General features: G+C 42.6%; 1 protein-coding gene across 1 annotated transcript in view; it reads right to left on the bottom strand.

Moving 5' to 3' along the window:
* Positions 1 to 6,079: 6,079 nt before the first annotated feature.
* LOC106610595 (MAM domain-containing glycosylphosphatidylinositol anchor protein 1) overlaps positions 6,080 to 27,226 on the bottom strand; it is a 401,645-nt gene continuing 380,498 nt past the window's right edge. Inside the window, exons 17-18 of the mRNA XM_014209988.2 lie at positions 24,393 to 24,501; positions 6,080 to 7,443 (exon numbers count right to left, since the gene is read on the bottom strand). Coding sequence (XP_014065463.1) covers positions 7,349 to 7,443; positions 24,393 to 24,501 — 204 coding nt within the window. The 3' untranslated portion in view covers positions 6,080 to 7,348. The remainder of the gene's footprint in view (positions 7,444 to 24,392; positions 24,502 to 27,226) is intronic.

The raw sequence follows: 27,226 nt of genomic DNA, 5'->3' as shown, positions 1-27,226 counted from the left end.
GCAAAGTACAGAGAGATCATTGATGAAAACCTGTTCCAGAGCGCTCAGGACCTCAGACTGGGGCGAAGGTTCACCTTCCAACAGGACAATGACCCTAAGCCCACAGCCAAGACAACACGGGAGTGGCTTCGGGACAAGTCTGAATGTCCTTGAGTGGCCCAGCCAGAGCCTGGACTTGAACCAAATCGAACATCTCTGGAGAGACCTGAAAATAGCTGTGCAGCGACACACCCCATCCAACCTGACAAAGCTTGAGAGGATCTGCAGCGAAGAAAGGAAGAAACTCCCCAAATACAGGTGTGCCAAGCTTGTAGCGTCATACCCAAGAACACTCAAGGCTATAATCGCTGCCAAAGGTGCTTCAACAAAGTACTGAGTAAAGGGTCTGAAAACATATGTGAATGTGATATTTCCGTTTTCTTTGTCATTATGGGCGATTGTGTGTCGATTGTTGAGGGATTTTTTTTCTTAAAAACCATTTCAAAATAAGGCTGTAATGCAACAAAATGTGGAAAAAGGGTTCTAATGACTTTATGAATCCACTGTATCTTATTTGCCAACACAAAATAGACTCACTTTCAGGCATTTCATGGTTTCATTGGAGTATGCAGGCTAGTTTAATTTCCAATTGATCTGGTGAATGGACAGTAAAGAAAACCTAAGGTTTAGGGTTAGTAACATTTGTCAATGTCTAAAACTTACAGCCAACTGAACATTGATCAGTTATGTGCACAATTCATGTAGGAGGTTTGGAAAGAGAGGCCATTAAATAAAAATGCTAATAAAATATATTAATACCAATTATTAATACCAATTACTGATCAATGGAGGTACCTTAACCATGAAAACAATAAATATAATATCTGTTAGTACTTATTATCCCCAAAAAGGTGTACTTGCCCTTATTTCAGTGTTTTTGCCAATTTGATAGTATTCCTACCCACATATTAATTTCATTACCAAGGAATTCACCGGAATTTACATCAGTGTTAACGTTGAGAAATATTCTACAATAGAGAACACAGAAGACACAAAGTTTAAAAATATACCATAAAACCTAGTCCAAGGCTTATATTTATCCATCTCCGTGCTGTACCCTTTCTTCCATTGTGTATTTAACATTATCAGTATAGGTCCTGAGTATTTCTATGCAGGTTACTCAACTGTAATCTGTGTCAGCAATGTTTCTGCAGTTTACTGTAAATATATTCTGAAGTGGACCTTCCCACACTCTCCCGAATACAGCAGCATACTACAGTTAAAGTAGGATCCAGTACACATCGTGTGTCTCAAATGCGTTTGTTGCAACTAACAGTAATGTTACACATACTGTACGTGCTTAGCTACACATAGATGATTATGGTAGAACTCATGAGTGTGAAAGACAACGTCCATTCATTTTCTAGTAAAGCACAAGACCATGGACAGGAATGTGTGTGGTCTCAAATTGATTTAGCTTGATATTATGGGTTTATATGGATTTAGTGTTGAAATTTGCTGTCATATCCATAATTGCCAAATAGATGTGTGTAGAAACCACAAATGAATCATCATCAATTGGACCAAGTCTCTAAATTCTTTGGGCTTAAAAACATTTAGTCACATAGAATATTAGTTTAAATGTCCTAATGTTCTGTTATCATTTAAAATCTTGTGATGAAGTAGTTTGCTCAATATTTTTCAGTTGCATCTGATTCCGATGCATACTTTTTCTGTCCTAAGGCAGGCATTTCCACCTTGAATATCTCCTGCCTATACCTACAGATAGTTGTAAATATACATTAAATATGGTTGTGAGTTGGAGTTAACAAATGGTCGATGCTTCATAAGAAATGCTTACAAAATGCACAGCTCACAGGATAAATTGATGGGAGATGGGTAGTCGGCAAGCCAGTAAGCTGCATTCATGTGCTACCAGAATTATCGCAAACTCTGAAAGAAACTTGGGACAGACAAAATTGCCCTAATGTGCTTCAGATGTGCTAAACCATTCATAATGAGCTTCCAAAGTGGTAAATAAAGCACCGTTCTACCCCGAATTTGCAAGTTTGATATTTCAGAGTTTCCTAGTTCTGAGTAGCACGTAAACACCACATTGGACACAGACTGAGTTGACACCTGACCCCCCCAGTGATTCCATGTTAGCTCAAGACTTGACCTGAGAGGACAAAATTCCCCAAAATGTTGGAGAGCAGCTACGCTATGACATGAGCTGTTGTTACAGTTAAAGCCTAAAAGTGTGAGGTAGGATCACACAAGATGGCTCCCAGATCATATTAACATATATATACTGTATTTGTTAAACAAGCTTGACATGCTTCTCATGAGCTTGAAATGCAGTATGGATCAAGGTAGCCACTACAATGGGACTATTGGCGATAACAAAAACATAGCCAAAATGCACTTGACATCAGAAATCAAGTGTCCACACCCATTTTTTTTACAAGTGCTTTCAGTTAGGAAAATTATGGAGGCAAATCTTAGAGGCACACATAGCTTGATGTCCATATTCTGTGTATATATATACTGAACAACAATATAAACGCAACATGTAAAGTGTTAGTCCCATGTTTCATGAGCTGAAATAAAAGATCCCAGAAATGTTCCATACGCACAAGAAAGCTTATTTCTCTCATTTTGTGCACAAATTTGTTTTACATCCCTGTTACTGAGCATTTCTCCTTAGCCAAGATAATCCATACACCTGACAGGTGTGGCATAGCAAGAGGCTGATTAAAAAGCATGATCATTACACAGGTGCCCTTTGTGCTGGGGACAATAAAAGGCCACTCTAAAATATGATGTCACATCTGATGATCAGATGCCACTGATGTCTCAACTTTTGAGGAAGCGTGCAATTGGCATGATGATTGCAGGAATGTCCACCAGAAATGTTGCCAGATAATTTATTGTTAATTTCTCTACCATAAGATGTACCATTGTTTTAGAGAATTTGGTGGTATGTCCAATCGGCCTCACAACCGCAGACCACTCCAGCTTCTTCAGCTGCGGGATCGTCTGAGACAATCCACCTGAACAGCTGATGAAACTGAGGAGTATTTCTGTCTATAACAACTCCCTTTTGTGGGAAAAAATATATTCTAATTGGCTAGGCCTGGCTCCCCAGTGGGTGGGGTCTACAGATTAGGGCCTAAAGAATTTATTTCAATTGACTGATTTCCTTATATGAACTGTAACTCAGTAAAATCGTTGAAATTGTTGCATATGGACAAAAAGGCGTTGACAGATAGGGCTTCTAGCTTTTAGGACACGTCGCAGTATTTGTTTTTACATTATTAGACCATAATTTTTTTGTCTTATTACATACAGCCGGGAAGATATCAGAGCAGCGGTAACTCACCAGCATTACAACTTTCCCGAACCGGATCCTTTGTTCATACCCCTCAGGGCAATTGAACTGATTCCAGAGGCTGACCCAAAACATCGCCGGCAGAGAAGAGGTACTCAGAGTGGACTTCTAGTTTGACCTAGGAGGCGCACACACCACCCACTGCTTCCGAGTATATTACTCGCCAATGTTCAGTCTTTGTATAATAAAGTTGACGAGCTCAGGGCGAGGATTTCCTTCCAGAGAGACATCAGGGATTGTAACATACTCTGTTTCATGGAACCATGGCTCTCTTGGGATATACTGTCCGTACTGAGTCCGTACTGCCAGTTGGGTTCTCAGTTCATTGCACAGACAGGAATAAATATCTCTCCAGGAAGAGGAAGGGTGAGGGTGTATGTTTCGTGATAACGTACTCAAGTCCATTTGTTCACCCGACCTAGAATACCTCACAATCAAATGCCAACCGTATTACTTCCCAAGATAATTCACTTTGGTTATAGTCACAGCCGTGTCTATCAACACATTGACTGTAGTACTCACGTTACGCAAACACCCGACCACTGTTACTCCAACTTCCAGGATGCCTACAAGGCCCTACCCCACCCTCCTTTCAGCAAATCTGATCGCGAATCCATTTTTCTCCTCCCTTCCTATATGCGAAAACTCAAACAGAAAGTACCCATGCTAAGGACTATTCAATGCTGGTCTGACCAATCGGAATCCACGGTTCAAGATTGTTTTGATCACACGGACTTGGATATGTTCCGGGTAGCCTCCGTGAATAACATTGACGAATACACTGATACGGTGACTGAGTTTACCAGGAAGTGAATAGGAGATGTTGTACCCACTGAGACTTTTAAAACCTACCCTAACCAGAAACCGTGGATAGATGTCCGCATTCACATTATACTGAAAACGCAAATCATTGCATTAACCATGGCAAGGTGACTGGGAATATGGCCGAATACAAACAGTGTAGTTATTCCCTCCGTAAGGCAATCAAACAGGCAACATGTTATTATAGAGACAAAGTGGAGTCGCAATTCAACGTCTCAGACATGAGACGTATGTCGCAGGGTCTACAGACAATCATGGACTACAAAGGGAAAACCAGCCATGTGGCGGACACCGACGTCTTGCTTCCGGACAAGTTAAACACCGTCTTCGCCCGCTTTGAGGATAACACAGTACCACTGACGCGGCCCGATACCAAGGACTGTGGGCTCTCCTTCTCTGTGGCCAATGTGAATAAGACGTTTAAACTCGTTAACCCTCGCAAGGCTGCCGGCCTCCCTAGCTGCGGCCTCAGAGCACAGACCAGCTGGCTGGAGTGTTTACGGACATATTCAATCTCTCCCTATCCCAGTCTGCTGTCCCCACATGCCTCAAGATGTCCACCATTGTTCCTGTACCCAAGAAAGCAAAGGTAAATTACTATCGCCCCGTAGCACTCTTTTCTGTCATCATGAAGTGCTTTGAGAGACTAGTCAAGGATCATATCACCTCTACCTTACCTGACACCCTAGTCCCACTTCAATTTCCTTACCGCCCCAGTAGATCCACAGACGATGCAATTGCCATCGCACTGCACACTGCCCTATCCTATCTGGACAAGAGTAATACCTATGTAAGAATGCTGTTCTTTGACTATAGCTCAGCATTCAACACCATAGTACCCTCCAAGCTCATCATTAAGCTTGAGGCCCTGTGTCTGAACCCCGCCCTGTGCAACTGGTTCCTGGACTTTCTGACAGGCCGCCCCCAGAAAACAACACCTCCACTTCGCTGATCCTCAACACTGGGGCCCCACAAGGATGTGTGCACAGCCCCCTCCTGTACTCCCTGTTCACCCATGACTGCGTGGCCATGCACACGTCCAACTAATTCATCAAGTTTGCAGACGACACAACAGTAGTAGGTCTGATTACCAACAATGACGAGACAGCCTACAGGGAGGAGGTGAGGGCCCTGGGAGTGTGTTGCAAGGAAAATAACCTCCCACCAATTGTCAACAAAACAAAGGAGCTGGTTGTGAACAAAGGGAGCACCCTCCCATCCACATCGACAGGGCTGCAGTGGAGAAGGTGGAAAGCTTCAAGTTCCTGGGTGTACACGTCACTGACAAACTGAAATGGCCCACCCACACAGACAGTGTTGTGAAGAAGGCGCAACAGCGCCTCTTTAACCTCAGGAGGCTGAGGAATTTTGGTTTGGCACCTTAAACCCTAACAGACTTTTACAGATGCACAATTGAGAGCATCCTGCCAGGCTGTATCACCGCCTGGTACTGCACCGCCCGCAACCGCAGGGCTCTCCAGAGGGTGGTGCGGTCTGCCCAATGCATCACCGCAGCAAACTACCTGCCCTTCAGGACACCAACAGCACCTGATGTTACAGAAGGCCAAAAACATCATCAAGGACAATAACCACCCAAGCCACTGCTTGTTCACCCCGCTATCATCCAGAAGGCGAGGTCAGTACAGGTGCATCAAAGCTGGGACCGAGTGACTGAAAAACAGCTTCTATCTTAAGGCCGTCAGAGTGTTAAATAGTCATCACTAGTACATTAGAGGGTGCTGCCCTATATACATAGATTTGAAATCACTGGTCACTTTAATAATGGAACACTAGTCACTTAAATAATATTTACATATTTTGCATTGCTCATCTAATATGTGTATACAGTATTCTATTCTATTCTACTGTATCTTAGTCTATGCCACTCTGACATTGCTCGTCCATATATTTATATATTCTAAATTCCATTCCTTTACTTAGATTGGTGTGTATTGCGTGTATTGTTGTGAAATTGTTTGGTATTACTTCTTAGATATTACTGAACTGTTGGAGCTAGAAACACAAGCATTTTGCTACACCCGCAATAACATTAGCAAAACACGTGACAAATAAAATTTGATTGGATTTGATTTTGCGTTTATATTTTTGTTTTGTATGAACAAGCCCACTGGGTATAGATGTCAGTTCAACTTATAGTTTTGATTTACATTTGCTTGAGTTGTCAACTAACGTGAATTAAACAGGAAATCAACAAAATAATTCCACTTTTTGGGTTTAGGTTAAAAGTTTTTTTTTTTTTAAATGCCCTTACATTGATGACTTTTTGCTAATCCAATTCGTTTTCCACGTTGATTAAATGTCATCACATTGATTTTGGGAGTTGAAATGACGTGGAAATAACATTAATTGAACCAGTTTTTGCCCAGTGGGAGGTTCCCTTTTATCGCTGAACGATATGAATCAAGCCTCATGCAGTAAAAATACAACACTTCTTTGGAAAAGAAAGAAAGAATAGATTGTATAAATTTGTGCTTCTTTAGTTTCGCTTTGTCGTAGCCTGTAAAGTCATCCATGTCCATGAGTGTTTTTCTTCACTTAAATGTTATTTAAACTTTTGTAATATATATTATATAGAGAAATGTATACGTACAATCTAACGCAGGTCCTACTGCAGTGACTGGTAGAGGAGAGGCAAGTGGGAGCTTCTTTCTTTCTATCTTTCTTTCTCTGTCAGTCACTCAGTCTGCCTTCGTGATGCGGCAGCTACCTTGCACCTAGCCCAAGGAGGCGAGGGGGAGGGTTCAAAAACAGGGGGGAGACCACCCCTCCCCCCACCCATATTTCTTATTTTGTCCTTCGTCATCTTTGGTAGAGTGTCCGACACTTGTGTCCCAGGAATACGGGGTTGGGAAAGAGTAGATGAAGAGTGAGAAAGTGAAGAGAAGTATGAAGCCGGGTGAGTGTCTGCTGTGAGGGGTTGGATATTGGGTGTCAAAGGTCACAAGTATGACTGGAGAAAACAGCAGCATAAGACAGTAAAAGTGTGAGTGTGGAAAAGAAGAATGAGAGAGAAGAAGTGGTACAAGAAGAGGTACAAGCTTAGCCAGGGTGGAATGGGAGATATGAAGGATGGATTGGTAATGAAAACAGGGGTGGAGATGAAAACAGAAAGGTGGACGCTGTGAGTTGCGCTCATCATCTGTAGAGCAGCAGTAGAAAGGAGCAGAGGGCGAAGGTCAGGGAGGCGGCCAATGGGTGCGAGCACAGCGCCGGGGCTTCTCCAATCAGAACTGTGGAAAACAAACAGAACAAACTAAATGGTCGGAGCACAATAGACTATTGACCACAACCAACAAGTCACATTGATTGTAAAGAGTTCAAGAGCTGAAGCCTTTTGGCATTTAGTTACTGTACAATACTTTTATCTAGTCTAGTAATCCATATGTGAAAAATATATGGGAGAAATTAAAAGTAAAGCCTTGTGAGATATTGCAACTCAATCCCAAGATGTTATGAGGAGAGAACATGTGAGGATATGCGGTATTAAAACCACATCTGGAACTTTAAAAGCCTGAGAGTGGAATGAGCGGAGTAAGGCTTTTTATCACTTCAGAGGCAGGATTCACAATGGAGATTGGATGCGTGTCATAAGTGCTTTGAGGTAGCATCTAAGAGACAATTTGCCCATTGATGTCATCATCAAACTGTTCGCCCCTTGTTCGACATGAAGATCTCTACACCAAACCCTTTCAAAGAATAGCTGTTGTGTTGGGCAGGAAATTCAAAGCTCATAGGACAGATGATGTACAGTGCTTTTATAAAAATGTATGTATGTTACTGCTTTTTTGGTACTCTGAGTAAGCATAGGGATTCATAGAAATAGAATCACAAAGCACCTACAGTTCAGGAGACATTTGCAACCCTTCCTCTCCTTTTGTCAGATAGCATGCAAATGCAGATACACACACACACACACACACACACACACATGTTTGTTTTACTATCCTTGTGGGGACCAAGCAATTGATTCCCATTCAAAATCCTATATTCCCTTACCCCAATTGTAACAGTCATCATACAGAGTAGACTAAGGCGCAGCGGGTTGAGTGCTCATATTTACTTTTATTGAACACTTAACTTGTTATGGATAGGGGGCAGTATTTTCACGGCCGGATAAAAAACGTACCCGATTTAATCTGATTATTACTCCTGCCCAGAAACTAGAATATGCATATAATTACTAGCTTTGGATAGAAAACACTCCAAAGTTTCTAAAACTAGTAAATCTGATTTTGGTGAAGGCTAAACTTGCCGGGTGTCTAAATAGCTAGCCCGTGATGGCTGGGCTATGTACTTAGAATATTGCAAAATGTGCTTTCACCAAAAAGCTATTTTAAAATCGGACATATCGAGTGCATAGAGGAGTTCTGTATCTATAATTCTTAAAATAATTGTTATGCTTTTTGTGAACGTTTATCGTGAGTAATTGAGTAAATTGTTAGTAAATTCCCCGGAAGTGTGCGGGGGGTATGCTAGTTCTGAACGTCACATGCTAATGTAAAAAGCTGTTTTTTGATATAAATATGAACTTGATTGAACAAAACATGCATGTATTGTATAACATAATGTCCTAGGGTTGTCATCTGATGAAGATCATCAAAGGTTAGTGCTGCATTTAGCTGTCTTCTGGGTTTTTGTGACATTATATGCTAGCTTGAAAAATGGGTGTCTGATTATTTCTGGCTGGGTACTCTGCTGACATAATCTAATGTTTTGTTTTCGTGGTAAAGCCTTTTTGAAATCGGACAGTGTGGTTAGATTAACGAGAGTCTTGTCTTTAAAATGGTGTAAAATATTCATATGTTTGAGAAATTGAAGTAATAGGATTTTTAAGGTATTTGAAAATGGCGCCACTGGATTACACTGGCTGTTACGTAGGTGGGACGATTACGTCCCGCCTAGCCCATAGAGGTTAAAGGGAGTGCTCCTAACCACAGCTTGTTACCTGTAAAAAAGACACCTGTCCACAGAAGCAATCAATAAATCAGATTCCAAACTCTCCACCATGGCCATGACCAAAGAGCTCTCCAAGGATGTCAGGGACAAGATTGTAGACTTATACAAGGCTGAAATGGGCTACAAAACCATCACCAAGCAGCTTGGTGAGAAGGTGACCTCGTGGAGTTGCAATGATCATGAGAACGTTGAGGAATCAGCCCAGAACTACACGGAAGGATCTTGTCAATGATCTCAAGGCAGCTGGGACCATAGTCACCAAGAAAACAATTGGTAACACAGTATGCCGTGAAGGAATGAAATCCTGCAGCGCCTGCAAGGTCCCCCTGCTCAAGAATACATATACATGCCAGTCTTAAGTTTGCCAATGAACATCTGAATGACTCAGAGGACAACTGGTGAAAGTGTTGTGGTCAGATGAGACCAAAATAGAGCTCTTTGGCATCAACTCAACTCGCCGTGTTTGGAGGAGGAGGAATGCTGCCTATGACCCCAAGAACACCATCTCCACCGTCAAACATGGAGGTGGAAACATTATGCTTTGGGGGTGTTTTTCTGCTAAGGGGACAGGACAACTTCACCGCATCAAAGGGATGATGGACCGGGCCATGTACTGTCAAATCTTGGGTGAGAACCTCCTTCCCTCAGCCAGGGCATTGAAAATGGGTCCTGGATGGGTATTCCAGCATGACAATGACACAAAACACATGGCCAAGGACTCCAGGACCTTAATGTGCTTCAAGAAGAAGCACATTAATAACCTCTTATATCTAGATGTTGCGCTAGCGGAACGCCTCACCAATATCCAATGGTAGAGCGTGGCGCGAATTACAAATACCTCAAAAATCCCAAAACGTCAATTTTTCAAACATAGGACTATTTTACACCATTTTAAAGACAAGACTCTCCTTTATCTAACCACATTGTCCGATTTCAAAAAGGCTTTACAGTGAAAGCAAAACATTAAATTATGTCAGGAGAGTACCCAGCCAGAAATAATCACACACCGATTTTTCAAGCTAGCATATAATGTCACAAAAACCAAAACCACAGCTAAATGCAGCACTAACCTTTGATGATCTTCATCAGATGACACTCCTAGGACATTGTTATACAATACATGCATGTTTTGTTCAATCAAGTTCATATTTATATCAAAAACCAGCTTTTTACATTAACATGTTTTGTTCAGAACTAGCATACCCACCGAAAACTTCCGGTGAATTTACTAAATTACTCACGATAAACGTTCACAAAAAACATAACAATTATTTTAAGAATTATAGATCCAGAACTCCTTTATGCAATCGCGGTGTCCGATTTTAAAATAGCTTTTCGGTGAAAGCACATTTTGCAATATTCTGAGTAGATAGCCCAGCCATCATGGCTAGCTATTTTGACACCCACCAAGTTTGGCACTCACCAAACTCAGATTTACTATAAGAAAAATTGGATTACCTTTGCTGTTCTTCGTCAGAATGCACTCCCAGGACTTCTACTTCAACACCCAATGTTGTTTTGGTTCCAAATAATCCATAGTTATATCCAAATAGCTGCGTTTTGTTCTTGCATTCAAGACACTATCCGAAGGGTGACGCGTCGGCGCATATCGTGACCAAAAAATTCAAAATATTCCATTACCGTACTTCGAAGCATGTCAAACGCTGTTTAAAATCATTTTTTTTGCGATTTTTCTCCAACCGGGAGACGTTGCATCCGTTCAAACACTGAAAGATGTAAAATGGAGTCGTCACAGGCACGCGCGCTCCAGTGTCATTGTTCTCAGAACGACCACTCTACTGTTTTTCGCCCAGGGACTGCAGAGTTATCATTCCACGTTCTGGCACCTTCTGAGAGCCTATGGGAGCCTTAGAAAATGTCACGTTACAGCAGAGATCCTGTATTTTTGATAAAGAGGCTATAGAAGGACAAGAAATGGTCAGACAGGGCACTTCCCATATAGAATTTTCTCAGGTTTTGGCCTGCCATATGAGTTCTGTTATACTCACAGACACCATTCAAACAGTTTTAGAAACTTTAAGGTATTTTCTATCCAAATCTACTAATTATATGCATATTCTAGTTTCTGGGCAGGAGTAATAACCAGATTAAATCGGGTACGTTTTTTATCCGGACGTGAAAATACTGCCCCCTATCCTAAACAGGTTAAGGTCCTGGAGTGGCCTAGCCAGTCTCCAGACCTTAATCGCGTAGAAAATCTGTGGAGGGAGCTGAAGGTTCGAGTTGCCAAACGTCAGCCTCAAAGCTTTAATGACTTGGAGAAGAGCTGCAAAGAGGAATGGGACAAAATCCCTCCTGAGATGTGTGCAAACTGGTGGCCAACTACAAGAAACGTCTGACCTCTGTGATTGCCAACAAGGGTTTTGCCACCAAGTACTAAGTCATGTTTTGCAGAGGGGTCAAATACTTATTTCCCTCATTTAAATGCAAATCATTTTATAACAGTTTTGACATGCGTTTTTCTGGATTTTTGTTGTTATTCTGTCTCTCACTGTTCAAATAAACCTACCATTAAAATTATAGACTGATCATTTCTTTGTCAGTGGGCAAACGTACAAAATCAGCAGGAGATCAAATACTTTTTTCTCTCACTGTACATAGGCATACACACACACACACACACGCACGATAACATATGCACTCTACACACACGTACACATGGATTTTGTACTGTAGATATGTGGTAGTGGTGGTGTAGGGGCCTGAGTGCACACAGTGTGTTGTGAAATTATTGAATTTATTGTAATGTTTTTAAAATTGTAGAAACTGTCTTAATTTTACTGGACCCCAGCAAGAGGATAAATACAAAGTTCTTCCTCACCCTCGATTTGTAAAATCTGACCATACCTCTATCCTCCTTATTCCTGCTTACAAGCAAAAACTCAAACATGAAGTACAGTGGTTCTTCCTTTAAACGTTGCGTTGTACCGCAACAAACCTTGCGGGCTGCCGCATAATTCTATGACACGTTATTTAAGTGTCAGCCATTGTTGCCATTAATGCTAGTTAGTGCTAGTTTGACCACCAGTGGGCATCTTTGATAAGCATTTGACTGTTTTTAATATTGGCTGTACTAGAGAATTTAAAATGTTTTTTGTAAGAACATAGTATATGGGATTAATTTGATTAATATTATGGTGCTTCTATTCCAAGAAAATGGGTTAGGAAAATATGGCGCTGTATAATGTGACCGGTCGGGAGTAGGCTACTAAGTGACTGCGATTGTATCCTAACATTTCCACACCCTAAGTGTAGGCTAACTAAAACCCAAACAGAGATTCATTGAAAATTAAAATCTTATTGATTTATCAAGACCAGTCCCCAGGGCAGCACAAAACGGTGCTGAAATAGTTGACCACACATGGGAAGGCTATTGCTTCAAATCCTATTATAACAAATGAATGACATTTGCTAATTTCCTCATTATTCAGTTGGGGAATTAATCTTTAATAGATGTTGGGGGTCCACGTCACCAAACGTTGCATAAATATGTTGATAACAATTGGATGACTTTGGGAGTTTCAGTAAGCAACAATTTGTTGCCTTATTTATGCATATTTAGCCTACTTTATTCTTAGAACTCCAGCACAGAGAAGAGAAAGCAGCCTTAAATAATTAAACAATAAAGCAATTGAATTCACAAATGCATTTGACTGTTTTTAATATTGGCCATCACCCAAAAACACAGGATCTATCTGGTAGAAATAGGTTACAGAATTTTATGTTCTATTTCAAAATGCGTATGTTTGTTAGGCTACTGTGCAGTCTGAAAAGTAAACATAGCCTAGAGTTCATAGTAATCATGGTAAAGTGCCTAATTCCTTACATAAGGGAGAGTGGTTCATATCCAGACTTTCTTGGTGACCTCAAGTACTGATTAACTCTGTCTTTAATGCTTTTTCAGGTTGCATCAGTCATAGACAGAAACTTCTGAGACAGTATTAATGATGAACAGCCGGAGTTTCACTGGTAAGCCACATTTGCCTCGGGATCCATCCCAGTTGGTATTCTGTGTCCACTTGTTGTATCTCTCTTCAGTTACACATCCTTGGCCCTTGCTGTGCCTGGTGAGCAGTTTGTCAAGTTCTGTTGTCAGAAGAGGAATGGAAATGTCAGGGTGAACCGACGACCTGACAAACCCACCAGGTATGTTGACTCTGGCTGTCGGAGGTGGAGTTCCAGAGCTCACAGATGTGCCTGGGATGGATTGTGACTCCATCTCGTTCCTCGCCCTCTTCAACGCTTCATTCTCCGCCTGTCTCTCCGGCCAATGCCGCCTGGCTCTGGACCAATGCATCAGCTGTCGCCCGTATCTCTGCCCTCCGATAATGTTTATCTTTCTGCTGGTCTGACTTCAATGACTCGAGCTTGGTCTTCAAAGTTTGAATCTGATCCATGTGCACCTTCATCAGATGAGCAAAATATGGTACCGCCCTGAGCTCCGATCGTTTAGAGTGGCCTATGATAGAAACAGTGAACCAATTAAGAAATAAAAGTGACTCCAACACACAAATGCTGCGTACAAAAACAGATTTTAAGAATCTAGCAAAACTAACCGCTTTCTTGGGAATCATGTGTTTTTTCGGTGCGGCCCGTTGTCCAGCCCTTTTTCCACTGATCTCCACGGACAGTTGTCGGCATGGTTGTATGCTCTGCAAAAACACATTCACATTTTTAGTGCACAATTATCGATTTTATTACACAGTATGCTTACGCATTGATAGGCTATATACAATTGTTTTAAAGAAAATACACTGAAACCAAAATACCTTTAGTTTTGGTGATCCTCTCTGCTCCGGCTCATTTTCAAGTCCTCTGGTGGTTACAGTCCTACCCTGGAATGGGTGGTACCATAGAAAGAAGCTGGCTTGATGAAAACTATGTCCACTATGTCTGTTCTGTTTGGTCGCAATGTCATTTTTTTGACAAAGCTTGTTTTTGAATGGTAACTGTGTTAATGGTGGAGTTTAGGGCGGGGTGAGGAGTACTGGAAAGGTGTGACTTTCAGGTTACAATAGGCCATAAGTATACAGCAGATCGCCAATTGTCCTCACTTTGATTATGCTGCTAATCGGGCTGTAACAACATACTGTAGCACCATGATCAGGATCTTCATTCATTTAAGTGAGCAAATTCTGGCTTTCAGGAGGAACGGAAAATCTACTGGAAACATTTAAAAAATACTGTTAGACTTGGGGATTATGGTCACGGATAGTGCTATTCGCAAACACTATCATCAGATGACTGTGTTACGCCAAACGCGAAAGCCCAGGAAAATGAACAGGTACAGCAGGCTACAATACTGTAGAGTAGGCCTAATAATGCTAAAAATAATGCTTAAATAAATCTACTGCTGGTCTTCATTGTATGCTGCACATTTTTACATTGTATTCGATTTTCAGCAAGATTATTCAAGCGATCAACTCACTGATGGATGAAGATGATGAGCGATCGGCAAAGGCCATCTGTAATCTGCTGGCATCATGGCTCACCATCAACATCGCTCTAATCACAGTCAGAATAGCAACCCTTTGCCTTGATGACAGCTTTGAAAACTCTTTACATTCTCTCAACCAGCTTCATCTGGAATGCGGTCCAACTCATCCAAATCCATCTCAATTTGGTTGAGGTCGGGGGATTGTGGAGGCCAGGTCATCTGATGCAGCACTCCATCGCTCTCCTAATTGGTAAAATAGCCCTTACACAGCCTGGAGGTGTGTTGAGTCATTGTTCTGTTGAAAAACAAATGAAAGCCCCACTAAGCCCAAACCACATGGGATGGCGTATTGCTGCAGAATTCTGTGGTAGAAATGCTGGTTAAGTGTGCCTTGAGTTCTAAATAAATCCTAGACTGTGTCACCAGCAAAGCACCCACACGCCATAACACCTCCTCCTCCATGCTTTACTGTGGGAAATACACATACAGAGATCATCCATTCACCCACACCGCGTCTCACAAAGACACGACGGTTGGAACCAAAAGTCTCCAATTTGGACTCCAGACCAATGTTTCTTGGCCCAAGCAAGTCTCTTCTTCTTACTGGTGTCATTTTGTAGTGGTTTCTTTGCATGAATTCGACCATGACGGCCTTATTAACACAGTCTCCTCTGAACAGTTGATGTTGAGTTGTGTCTGTTACTTGAACTCTGTGAAGCATTTATTTGGGCTGCAATTTCTGAGTCTGGTAACTCTAATGAACTTATCCTCTGCAGCAGAGGTAACTCTGGGTCTTCCTTTCCTGTGGCAGTCCTCATGAGAGCTAGTTCCATCATAGCGCTTGATGGTTTTTGTGACTGCACTAGAAGAAACTTTCAACGTTCTTGAAATATTTTTTCATTTAAAATTTTGGGAATTTCACCTTTATGTAACCAGGTTGGCCAGTTGAGAACAAGTTCTCATTTACAACTGCGACCTGGCCAAGATAAAGCAAAGCAGCGCGACAAAAACAACAACACAGAGTTACACATGGGATAAACAAACGTACAGACAGTAACACAATAGAAAAATCTATGTATATTGTGTGCAAATGTAGTAAGATTAGGGAGGTAAAGCAATAAATAGGCCATAGTGGCGAAATAATTATAATTTAGCATTAACACTGGAGTGATAGATGTGCAGATGATGAATGTGCAAGTAGAGATACGGGTGCAAAAGAGCAGAAAAATTTTAAAATAACAATATGGGGATGAGGTAGTTGGGTGGGCTATTTACAGATGTGCTGTGTACAGGTGCAGTGATCGGTAACCTGCTCTGACAGCTGATGCTTAAAGTTAGTGAGGGAGATATAAGTCTCCAGCTTCAGTGATTTTTGCAATTCGTTCCAGTCATTGGCAGCAAAGAACTGGAAAGAAAGGCGGCCAAATGACGTGTTGGCTTTGGGGATGACCAGTGAAATATACCTGCTGGAGTGCGTGCTACGGGTGGGTGTTGCTATAGTGACCAGTAAGCTGAGATAAGGACGGGCTTTACCTAGCAAAGACTTATAGATGAACTGGAGCCAGTCGGTTTGGCGACGAATATGTAGCAAGGGCCAGCCAACGAGAGCATACAGGTCGCAGTTGTGGGTAGTATATGGGGCTTTGGTGACAAAACGGATGGCACTGTGATAGACTACATCCAATTTGCTGAGTAAAGTGTTGGAGGCTATTTTGTAAATTACATCGCCGAAGTCAAGGATCGGTAGGATAGTCAGTTTTACGAGGGTATGTTTGGGAGCATGAGTGAAGGAGGCTTTGTTGCAAAATAGGAAGCTGATTCTAGATTTCATTTTGGATTGGAAATGCTTAATGTGAGTCTGGAAGGAGAGTTTACAGTCTAACCAGACCCATAGGTATTTGTAGTTGTCCACATATTCTAAGTCAGAACCGTCCAGAGTAGTGATACTAGTCGGGCGGTTGCGGGCAGCAATCGGTTGAAGAGCATGCATTTCATATTACTAGCATTTAAGAGCAGTTGGATGCCACGGAAGAAGTGTTGTATGGCATTGAAACTCGTTTGGAGGTTTGTTAGTGTCCAAAGTATTGACTGACCTTCATGTCTCAAAGTAAAGATGGACTGTTGTTTCTCTTTGCTTATTTGAGCTGTTCTTACCATTATATGGAGTTGGTCTTTTACCAAATAGGGTTATCGCCCCCCCCCCCCCCCACACACACACACACACACCTTGTCACAACACAACTGATTGGCTCAAACGCATTAAGAAGGAAAGAAACTCCACAAATGTACTTTTAAGAAGGCACATCTGTTCATTGAAATGCATTCCAGGTGACTACCTCGTGAAGCTGGTTGAGAGAATGCCAAGAGTGTGCAAAGCTGTCATCAAGGCAAAGGGTGGCTACTTTGAAGAATCTGAAATATAAAATATATTTTGATTTGTTTTAATACTTTTTGGTTACAATATTATTTCTTCCATATGTGTTATTTCATAGTTTCTTCAATGTAGAAAATAGTAAAAATAAAGAAAAACCCTTGAATTAGTATTTTTTGATTTCTATTTAACCAGTCAAGTCAGTTAAGAACAAATTCTTATTTTACAATGACGGCCTATCCCGGGCGATGCTGGGCCAATTGCGCACTAACCTATGGGACTCCCAATCACTGCTGGATGTGATACAGCCTGGATTCACACCAGGGACTGTAGTGACTCCTCTTGCACTGAGATGCAGCGCCTTAGACTGCTGCGCTACTCGGAAGCCCAAGTGGCGGCAGTAGGTTTGTCCAAACTTTTGACTGGTAGTCTATACAACATTGGCCCCTTTCCCAGACACAGATTTAGCCTCAACTAAAAATCATTATCAGTGAAGAATCTCCATTGAAATGGTATTACTGAACAAAAATATAAATGCAACATGCAACAATTTCATTGATTTTACTGAGTTACAGTTCATATGAGGAAATCAGTCAATTGATAAAAATTCATTAGGCCCTAATTTATGGATTTCAAATGACTGGGAATACATTTATACATCTGTTGGTCAGAGATACCTTCAAGAAAATGGGCCTCATAATGGGCCTTAGGATCTCGCCACGGTATTTTTGTGCATTCAAAATGCCATCAATAAAATGCAATTGTGTTCGTTGTCCGTACAGTGCCTTGCAAAAGTATTCATTCCATTGGCGTTTTTCCTATTTTGTTGCACTACAACCTATAATTTAAATGGATTTTAATTTGGATTTCATGTAATGGACATACACAAAATAGTCCAAATTGGTGAAGTGAAATCAAAAAAAGTACTTGTTTCAACAAATTCAAAAAAATTAAAATGGAAAAGTGGTGCATGCATATGTATTCACCCCCTATGCTATGAAGCCCCTAAATAAGATCTGGTGCAATCAATTACCTCCAGAAGACACATATTTAGTTGAATAAAGTCCACCTGTGTGCAATCTAAGTGTCACATAATCTTAGTATAGATACACCTGTTCTGAAAGGCCCCAGAGTCTGCAACACCACTAAGCAAGGGGCACCACTAAGCAAGCGGCACCATGAAGACCAAGGAGCTCTCCAAACAGGTCAGGGACAAAGTTGTGGAGAAGTATAGATCATGGTTGGGTCATATAAAAATATCCGAAACTTTGAACATCCTATGGAGCACCATTAAAGCCATTATTAAAAATTGGAAAGAATATGGCACCACAACAAACCTGCCAAGAGAGGGCCACCCACCAAAACGCACGGACCAGGCAAGGAGGGCATTAATCAGAGAGGAAACAAAGAGACCAAAGATAACCCTGAAGGAGCTGCAAAGCTCCACAGCGGAGATTGGAGTATCTGTCCATAGGACTGCTTTTTAAGTCGTACACTCCACAGGGCTGGGCTTTACAGAAGAGTGGCCAGAAAAAAGCCATTGCTTAAAGTGTTCGCCAAAAGGCATGTGGTAGACTCCCCAAACATATGGAAGAAGGTACTCTGGTCAGAAGAGACTAAAATTGAGCCTTTTGGCCATCAATATAAACGCTATGTCTGGAGCAAACCAAACACCTCTCACGTATTGGCAATGCTGTGGGGATGTTTTTCCATCGGCAGGGACTGAGAAACTGGTCAGAATTGAAGGAATGATGGATGGTGCTAAATACAGGGAAATTCTTGAGGGAAACCTGTTTCAGTCTTCCAGAGATTTGAGACTGGGACAGAGGTTCACCTTCCAGCAGGACAATGATCCTAAGCATACTGCTAAAGCAACACTCAAGTGGTTTAAGGGGAAACATTTAAATGTCTTGGAATGGCCTAGTCAAAGCCCAGACCTCAATCCACTTGAGAATCTGTGGTATGACTTAAAGATTGCTGTACACCAGTGAAACCCATCCAACTTGAAGGAGCTGGAGCAGTTTTGCCTTGAAGAATGGGCAAAAATCCCAGTGGCTAGATGTGCCAAGCTTATAGAGACATACCCCAATAGACTTGCAGCTGTAATTGCTGCAAAAGGTGGCTCAACAAAGTATTGACTTTGGGAGGGTCAATAGTTATGCACACTCAAATTCTCTTGTCTTATTTCTTGCTTGTTTCCCAATAAAAATTATTTTGCATCTTCGAAGTGGTAGGCATGTTGTGTAAATCAAATGATACAACCCCCCCCAAAAAAATATATTTTAATTCCAGGTTGTAAGGCAACAAAATAGGAAAAATGCTAAGGGGGTGAATACTTTCGCAAGCCACTAACTTATTCCTGCCCATACCAGAACCCCACCACCACGGGGCACTCTGTTCACAACATTGACATCAGCAAACCACTCGCCATACACGTGGTCTGCGGTTGTGAGGCCAGTTGGACGAACTGAACAATTCTCTAAAATGACGTAGGAGGAGGCTTACGTTAGTGAAATTAACATTAAATTCACTGGCAACAGCTCTGGTGGAATTTCCTGGAGTCAGTATGCCAATTGCACGCTCCCTCAAAACTTGAGACATTTGTGGCATTTTGTTGTGTGACAAAACTGCACAATTTAGAGTGGCCTATTGTCCCCAGCATAGGGTGCACCTGTGTAATGAACATGCTGTTTAATCAGCTTCTTGATATGCCACACCTGTCAGGTGGATGGATTATCTTGGCAAAGGAGAACTGCTCACTAACAGGGATATATTTGTGTGTATGGAAAATTTCTGGCATCTTTTATTTCAGCTCATGGGACCAACACATTACATGTTGCATTTATATTTTTGTTCAGTATACTTCAGTCCAGGTGTAACGGGTGTCGTGTGTGGAGGACCAAGACGCAACAGGGAAGTGTATACTCATCTTCTCTTTTTAATATATAAAAACAAAATAAACACGTATACAATTAACAGAAACGACACTAACAGTTCTGTCAAGTGACAAACACAAAACAGAATACAACTACCCACAATACAAACACACCCCTAATTATAGGACCTTCAATCAGAGGCAACGATAGACAGCTGCCTCCAACTGAAGGCCCCAACACCAATTAACTAAACATAGAAATACAAATGACTAGACAGAACAGTTTTTTTCTAACATAGAACAAGAACCAACACCCTGGACTAATAAATCATATACCCCTCTCTACATGGACACATACACACAACCACAAAACAAATACCCCCTGCCACGTCCTGACCAAACTAAACACTAACAAATAACACCTTTACAGGTCATAAGGTGACATTACCCCCCCCCCGCCCCCCCGCAAAAGGTGCAAACCCCGGATGCACCTAACAAAAAGAAAATACAAAAATAAACCAAAAAAATATATACAAATCCCAGCTTATATGGGAGGGAAGGGAGGGCGGCCACCGTCACCGACGATGCCTCTGTAACGCTCCCCCCTTCCCGCATACTAGTCCCTACGGAGGTGGCTCTGGAGCGGGACGTATCCCTCGCTCCGCCACTTGCTCACCCCTCTTCTTTGCAGACTCTGGGGCGAGGTCCCTCTTTGTCGACCTCAGATTTGAGATCCTCGCTACGGGCGACTCCGGCTGCGTCGGACTGCAGGTCGACTCCGGCTGCGTCGGACTGGAGGGCGACTCCGGCTGCGTCGGACTGGAGGGCGACTCCGGCTGCGTCGGACTGGAGGGCATAGGTGCTGGACGCTGGGCACTCTGGGCGAGACTCTGTCACTGTGCCATCTGGGCGAGGCGCGTGCACTGAAGGCCTGGTACGTGGGGCTGGCGTAGGGGACGCCGGACTAGGCCCACGTACCTCAGGGCTAGTGCTAGGGGCAAGAGTAGGACGAGTTGGGCTGGGCTGCCGCACTGAGAGCCTGGTGCGTGGTGCTGGCGTCGGAGGAGTCAGACTAGGGACACACCTGTAGGCTTGTGCGGGGAGCAGGGATAGGTCGAGCTGGACTAGGCTGCCGCTCGGGAAGCCTAGTGCGTGGTGCTGGCTTCGGAGGAGCCAGACTGGAGACACGCACCTGTGGGCTTCTACGAGGAGCAGGATACACCGGGCCTTGGGTAAGTACTGGAAGTCTTGAGCTCACCTCCTGCACAACCCATCCTGGCTGGATGGCAGTAGTAGCCCTGTACGTTCGGGGTGCTGCTACAGGGCTGACTGGGCTATGCAGGGGCCTGATGGTCGCCGTGCGTAGAGGTGTTCTGTAGCCTGGACTTCGGAGGCGTACCGGTGGCCAGACGTATTGGGCTGGCATCCTCCTTCCAGGCTGGATGCCCACTCTAGCACGGCCTTTGCTTGGGGCTGAGATCACACGCACTGGACTGTGCGTGCGCATGGGCGAGATCTTGCGTACCTCTTCGTACTTCGGGCACTCTCCACTCCATGTGCTCCCCATAAGAAGCACGAGGTGTTGGCTTCAGGGGCATCCTTTGCCCAGCCACCCACCCCGTGTGCCCCCCCAATTTTTTTTATTGGGGCTGCCTCTCAGGCCTCCTTGCTAGCCTCATCCCAACGTACTTCTCCCGGTCCTCACCATTCCTTCGCCACGGACCTTCTCCCGCTAGGATTTCCTCCCATGACCACGATTCCCTGTAGTCCTCCTGCTTCCTTGGCTGCTCCCTCTTCTGTTGCTTGGTTGTGGTGGGTAGTTCTGTAACGAGTGTCGTGTGTGGAGGACCAAGACGCAACAGGGAAGTGTATACTCATCTTCTCTTTTTAATATATAAGAAGGAGAAACAAAATAAACACGTATACAATTAACAGAAACGACACTAACAGTTCTGTCATGTGACAAGCACAAAACAGAATACAACAATCCACAATACAAACACACCCCTAATTATAGCACCTTCAATCAGAGGCAACGATAGACAGCTGCCTCCAACTGAAGGCCCCAACACCAATTAACTAAACATAGAAATACAAATGACTAGACAGAACATAGAAAAAAACTAACATAGAACAAGAACCAAAACCCTGGACTAATAAATCAAATACCCCTCTACATGGACACATACACACAACCACCCTGAACCACATAAAACAAATACCCCCTGCCACGTCCTGACCAAACTAAACACTAACAAATAACACCTTTACAGGTCAGAACGTGACACCAGGACTAGGCAAATGATGTGTCTTGGAAACCGGCCCTATATAAATAGAGCATCTCTGTTGAACATGTTTCATAGTCCAGGACTAGGCTTAATCTACTGTATGTCCAAGAAACCAACCTATATTGTTTTACCCACATATATCATTCTTCATCGTTGCGTCTGCTTATACATACAGGTTGCCCAGGTGTTTGGGCTGCGTTTTTCCTCTACCCAATCTCCTCTAACCAATAATAACTAATCTGTCTCAGCTAATCTTTCTGGGCTCCTGAGCGGCACAGCGGTCTAAGGCACTGCATTTCTGTGCAAGAAGTGTCACAACAGTCCCTGGTTGAAATCCAGGCTGTATCACATCTGGCTGTGATTGGGAGCCCCATAGGGCAGTGCACAATTGGCCCAGTGTCATCTGGGTTTGGCTGGGGTAGGCCGTCATTGTAAATAAGAATTTGTTCTGAACTGACTTGCCAAGTAAAATAAAAAAAAATAGCTGCACCACTGCGTCAACCACACGGGCTAGCATAGCCTACTTTCCTGTTTACACCCTCCATCAATAATTCACTGTATTCCTTTAGGATCCCTGCTATAACTCCCTTCTTCCCCACTAGCTCTCATCTCATTCGCAGCTTTCTCAGATGAGGTGTTTTGGGGGAGGTAGAGTGGTTTTCGCGTTAATTATTTACTGACCCACTGATGTCTCTTGATTTGTTTTGGTTGTCTTGGCCTGTTGCTTTTGGTAAGGAAGGGACCCAATGCACAGAGGTTTGTAATGTGCTGGATACTCAGGCCGCTTGTCTCGCCTAAGTTATAGTACATCCCCATTTGATCTGTGGGGGAATGCATTTGCCATCAGCAATGTTGGGCACACCCATAAGTGTTGAAAATATTAACTTGGGCACCCTCATGAGTGATAAAATACACAGATATCAACACTGTACCAGACCACTTTCTTTCCACAGTTATAGTCTACAGTATGTCTAACTTGATCCCTCGATATTGTGATAGTACAGTAGCTTTATCTTTTATAATTGACCATTTCCCAAGATCACCCATTCATTTACAAACAAAATGTTAATGGTTCTCTATCTCTATTTCCCATAATGTGCTTGAGGTCAGGGGCAGCTTCAAGTCAGTTTAGTGCCGGCTTGATTCAATCACTGTGGTCAGTGGTGGTCAACGGACACAAGAATACATTGACAGTGAGAGCTTTCTCACTTAGAGGTAAGTAATTGTCAATAGAAGCCATCGTGTGGAGTTGCTCAATTGTGGCTGCCTATACATTGGCAATGAAAGCTCTTTCAATTATGGTCAGTGTTATGGTCAGTGCTGTATGAAGCCATTGTATGGTGTGGGTAGCATGGAGGAATCCTATAGCAGTGTCAATGAAGGTCAAGGCGCGTTGTGCCTTGCTACACTAAAATAATGCTAGGTTAAAAGCTACCCAGTGCTGGGAAAATAGTGGACAGAACACACTTTGGGTTATTTTTTAACTAACCAGTTGGGTCACTGAGCTATGAACCACTGGGTCAGATCAGAAGACTGGAGGTGAGGCTTAGTAGGGGTGTGGCTTTCAGATTGTTATTTTTGGCCACCTGTGAGATTAAATGTCATTCCGTTTAATCTGTTCTGTTGTATTGTCAAAAAGTGTTATGGTTGAGTGCTGACACTTTTGTTGCCCCATTGGGGGCAGCTCTTCTCCCCATTACTATTATTATGCCACATGTCTTCTGCAATTCTTTCTCCTCACTTTATATTTCTTAATCTCTTGCTCTCTCGCCTTCTCTCTAACACCTTAAATCTCTCTCCTTATTAATATCATTCTGCTACCAGTTTCCATCATTAGGGTCTCTGCTCTCTGGTTAAGTACATTCCCCCTTCTATCCCTCTGTCTCTGGTTTCCCCAAATCTTAAATCAATTTGTAAATTCATCCACCTGTTGCAGAAAGCGTTTATTTATTGCATATTACATTTTCAAAGTAACCATACAGCATAGAGTATACAGCATAAAGTATAGCTTTGGAAAAAGGCCAACGTCTCTGAAAGGGCAAGCTCTCAACAATGTCTGGGTGAAACTGAACAGTTTCTTCCTATACTGTGTTTGGTTTGTAATGGTGAGAATGTGATAGACTGTGTCTGCCTTTAGTGAGTTGGTGAGATTAATAGACATATTCTGACCTAAGATCTGCGTCAAGGGGCGACTTCCCCCTACACCTACAGTAATATTGTGACATACATACCTGTGTTGGAAACGGAGTTCTCCTGCTTGCATTTCCCCCTGGTGACTGATACATCATCGATGGCAATGTCGCCTTCATAGCCCGATCCCCGAATGGCCTGAAACACCACCTGGACAGGGAAAGAGAAAAACACACTTTAAAAAGAGAATAACTTGGCTTTCCATAGAAAATGAACTTCCACTTGCATTGCCAATACCACCAAAGTATTGTGCCAAATTGCTGCCAAGAAATACATAGACCTACAAGTGATTTACCACACTCAGAATAATGTTTTTTTTCTTTGTTTTTTTACATTTTGTCACTTTCCAAAACCCTATCTTCACTTCCCTCTTTACAACAAAATGAAAAAAACAGAGTTTACTCTAAGGCCATGTTATGAAGCCATTTGAAAAAATAACAAACTTCCTAAAATAAAACAAGGCCAGATATTGTGGCGTAAGCAATGGGCAGTGGCTTATATACCCTGGCCACCTGTTAGGAAAAGTTTCAGTTCGGCTCGCCATTTTTACCCAGAAGACATTGGTTTTGATTGACAGCTTAATTACTGTGGAAAGTTGTACCCCAAACCCCAACGCACCGAGCTAATCAAAGATAGAGCATATTCCATTTGGAGAAAAAAGGAACAACACCAACCACCACAGCAACAACAAAGAGAGATACTTTCATCCATAATAGCATTCACTTCAGACTGGTGGGTAATCCATTCTTAATTCCCTTAATGAGAAAACAAAAAAGGGATACTGCATATCCATGGCGAATGATTGCGGCATATTGAGTGTGATGCAACGTGCGCTCATTGATGTTAGTGTATACTCTGGCTCGTGTGTGTTAGAGTGCCTTGATATTTGTGTGCGTGTCCATTTTTAAACTATCCATCGCTGTGAGTGTATGCTTATTATGGTTGCATCCCTACAGGTTGCAATTAAGGCACCACAGGACAACCCCCACCAAGCGCACTCGTCCATATAAGGACAAAATGCCACACAGCCTCTTGACCCACAGTTGACCAGGGGCTCATCAACTACCAGCTCTCTAACCACTCTCTCTCTCTTTTTTCCAGTTTAGCACAAAGGTGGACGACGTGGCTCTCTCGCTGCTATTCTCTAATTGAATCCCAGAATACACTCCTTTGAACAAATAAAGAATGCCTGGAGAGGATGTTTTGACAGGGATGGAGGGAGTGAAGGGGTGAGACTCTGATAGATATGACCGGTCTACTCGTTTGCGAGGGATCTTTATTTGATTTGTCAGCGAGGGGGAAGAAGGGCGGAGGGGTGGCTAGGCTAATTGGCCAAAGGGCAGTGGTGGGCGGACAGGTGGTGTCGAGGAAAAGAGCCCATTCACACAATGTCCAATTATACTCAATGGTATTAGTCACACTGCTATAAATGCACACGAACACACCTCACACATCTTTGTCCTTGTGTGCATATGTGTGTGTGTCTAGTCGGCCAGGTCTTGCTATTCATTTTTATTCATGTATTCACTTCCATAGCTCTTTCAAGTAAATCCCCTCATCTAATAGGCAGAGGCCAACGCTTGCCGACAGTACAAGCCTGATTTATTATTGGGCAGACAAGCCTTACCAGGGGCTCTGAATGGACGGACACACACACACACACACACACACACACACACACACACACACACACACACACACACACACACACACACACACACACACACACACACACACAAACACAGAAACACATGCACACACGCAAACACGCAAGCATCAACACACAAACACACAAGCATCAACACACAAACACACACGCACTATGGCTACGAGAGAGAGCAAGAGAGGTGAAACGGAGAAGTGTGAAGAGAGAGGGAGAGGATTGAGAAGGAAGAGAGAAAGAGAGCTGCCAAGGCCCCATGAATTAAACAGCTACAAAGCTAGGTGTGTGTGTGTGTGTGTGTGTGTGTGTGTGTGTGTGTGTGTGTGTGTGTGTGTGTGTGTGTGTGTGTGTGTGTGTGTGTGTGTGTGTGTGTGTCTTTGTCTATGTGGTGTGTGGTTGTTATTGATGTGTGTGGTTTATCTTTGTAAAGATTGGGGAATCTGTGTGAGATTTTGAAAGCTTGTGTAAAACATCTGTAAGTGGGGCTGTGTGCGTGTCTGTCTAAATTACTATGCTCTCCTCACTTTGTTTTCTCCTGCATGCACAGCAAGTGTTGGTGTTAAGGTAAAAAGTGTTGTGAGTGTTATAACTGAGTGTTGATTCTATTGGGGTTAACACCAGTGGGATTAACATTTTCACTACATGGCGACTAAAATAAGTGTTATTTCATTCACAGTGGAATCAACACAGCGTGGTTTTGTTGTATTTCAGTTAACTCTCTGAGTGAAAAAGACATGAGAGGGTGCTCATTATCATTCCTCCCTGAATGCTTTGTTGCAGGTTGAGTTTTAGAATAGTTTTTTCTAGTATCTATGTTTCTGCATGCACATTGATTCATTGATTATACTATACAAAGATAAAACTTTTCTAAACTAATCCAATCTGTAATAGTGAAGGGTCGTTCGCGAACGAACAGCTCTTTTTGAACAGATCTTTTTGGTGAACGTCAGGAACCGAATCACATCAGTGAAAGACCCGTACATTTGGATACTGATACTACTGCTTTTTGAGCTCAAAACAAACGTTTTCTGCAGATCATTATTTTGTAACTTATCTATAGAGGGTGAATTCTCACTGCAGAAACATGCAGAAACATGGAGAGCATGGAGAGTGCATCTGGACAATGGTGATTTTTTCATTGCGTTAAAAAAAAGGCATAATAATTGTGAGAATGTCTAATAATTTGGCCAGGTAAAAATTAATTTGAACAAC

Source organism: Salmo salar, chromosome ssa09 (genome assembly GCF_905237065.1).
Source record: "Salmo salar chromosome ssa09, Ssal_v3.1, whole genome shotgun sequence".
NCBI classification, from domain to species: Eukaryota; Metazoa; Chordata; class Actinopteri; order Salmoniformes; family Salmonidae; genus Salmo; species Salmo salar.
This window is presented reverse-complemented; position numbering and strand designations above follow the sequence as displayed.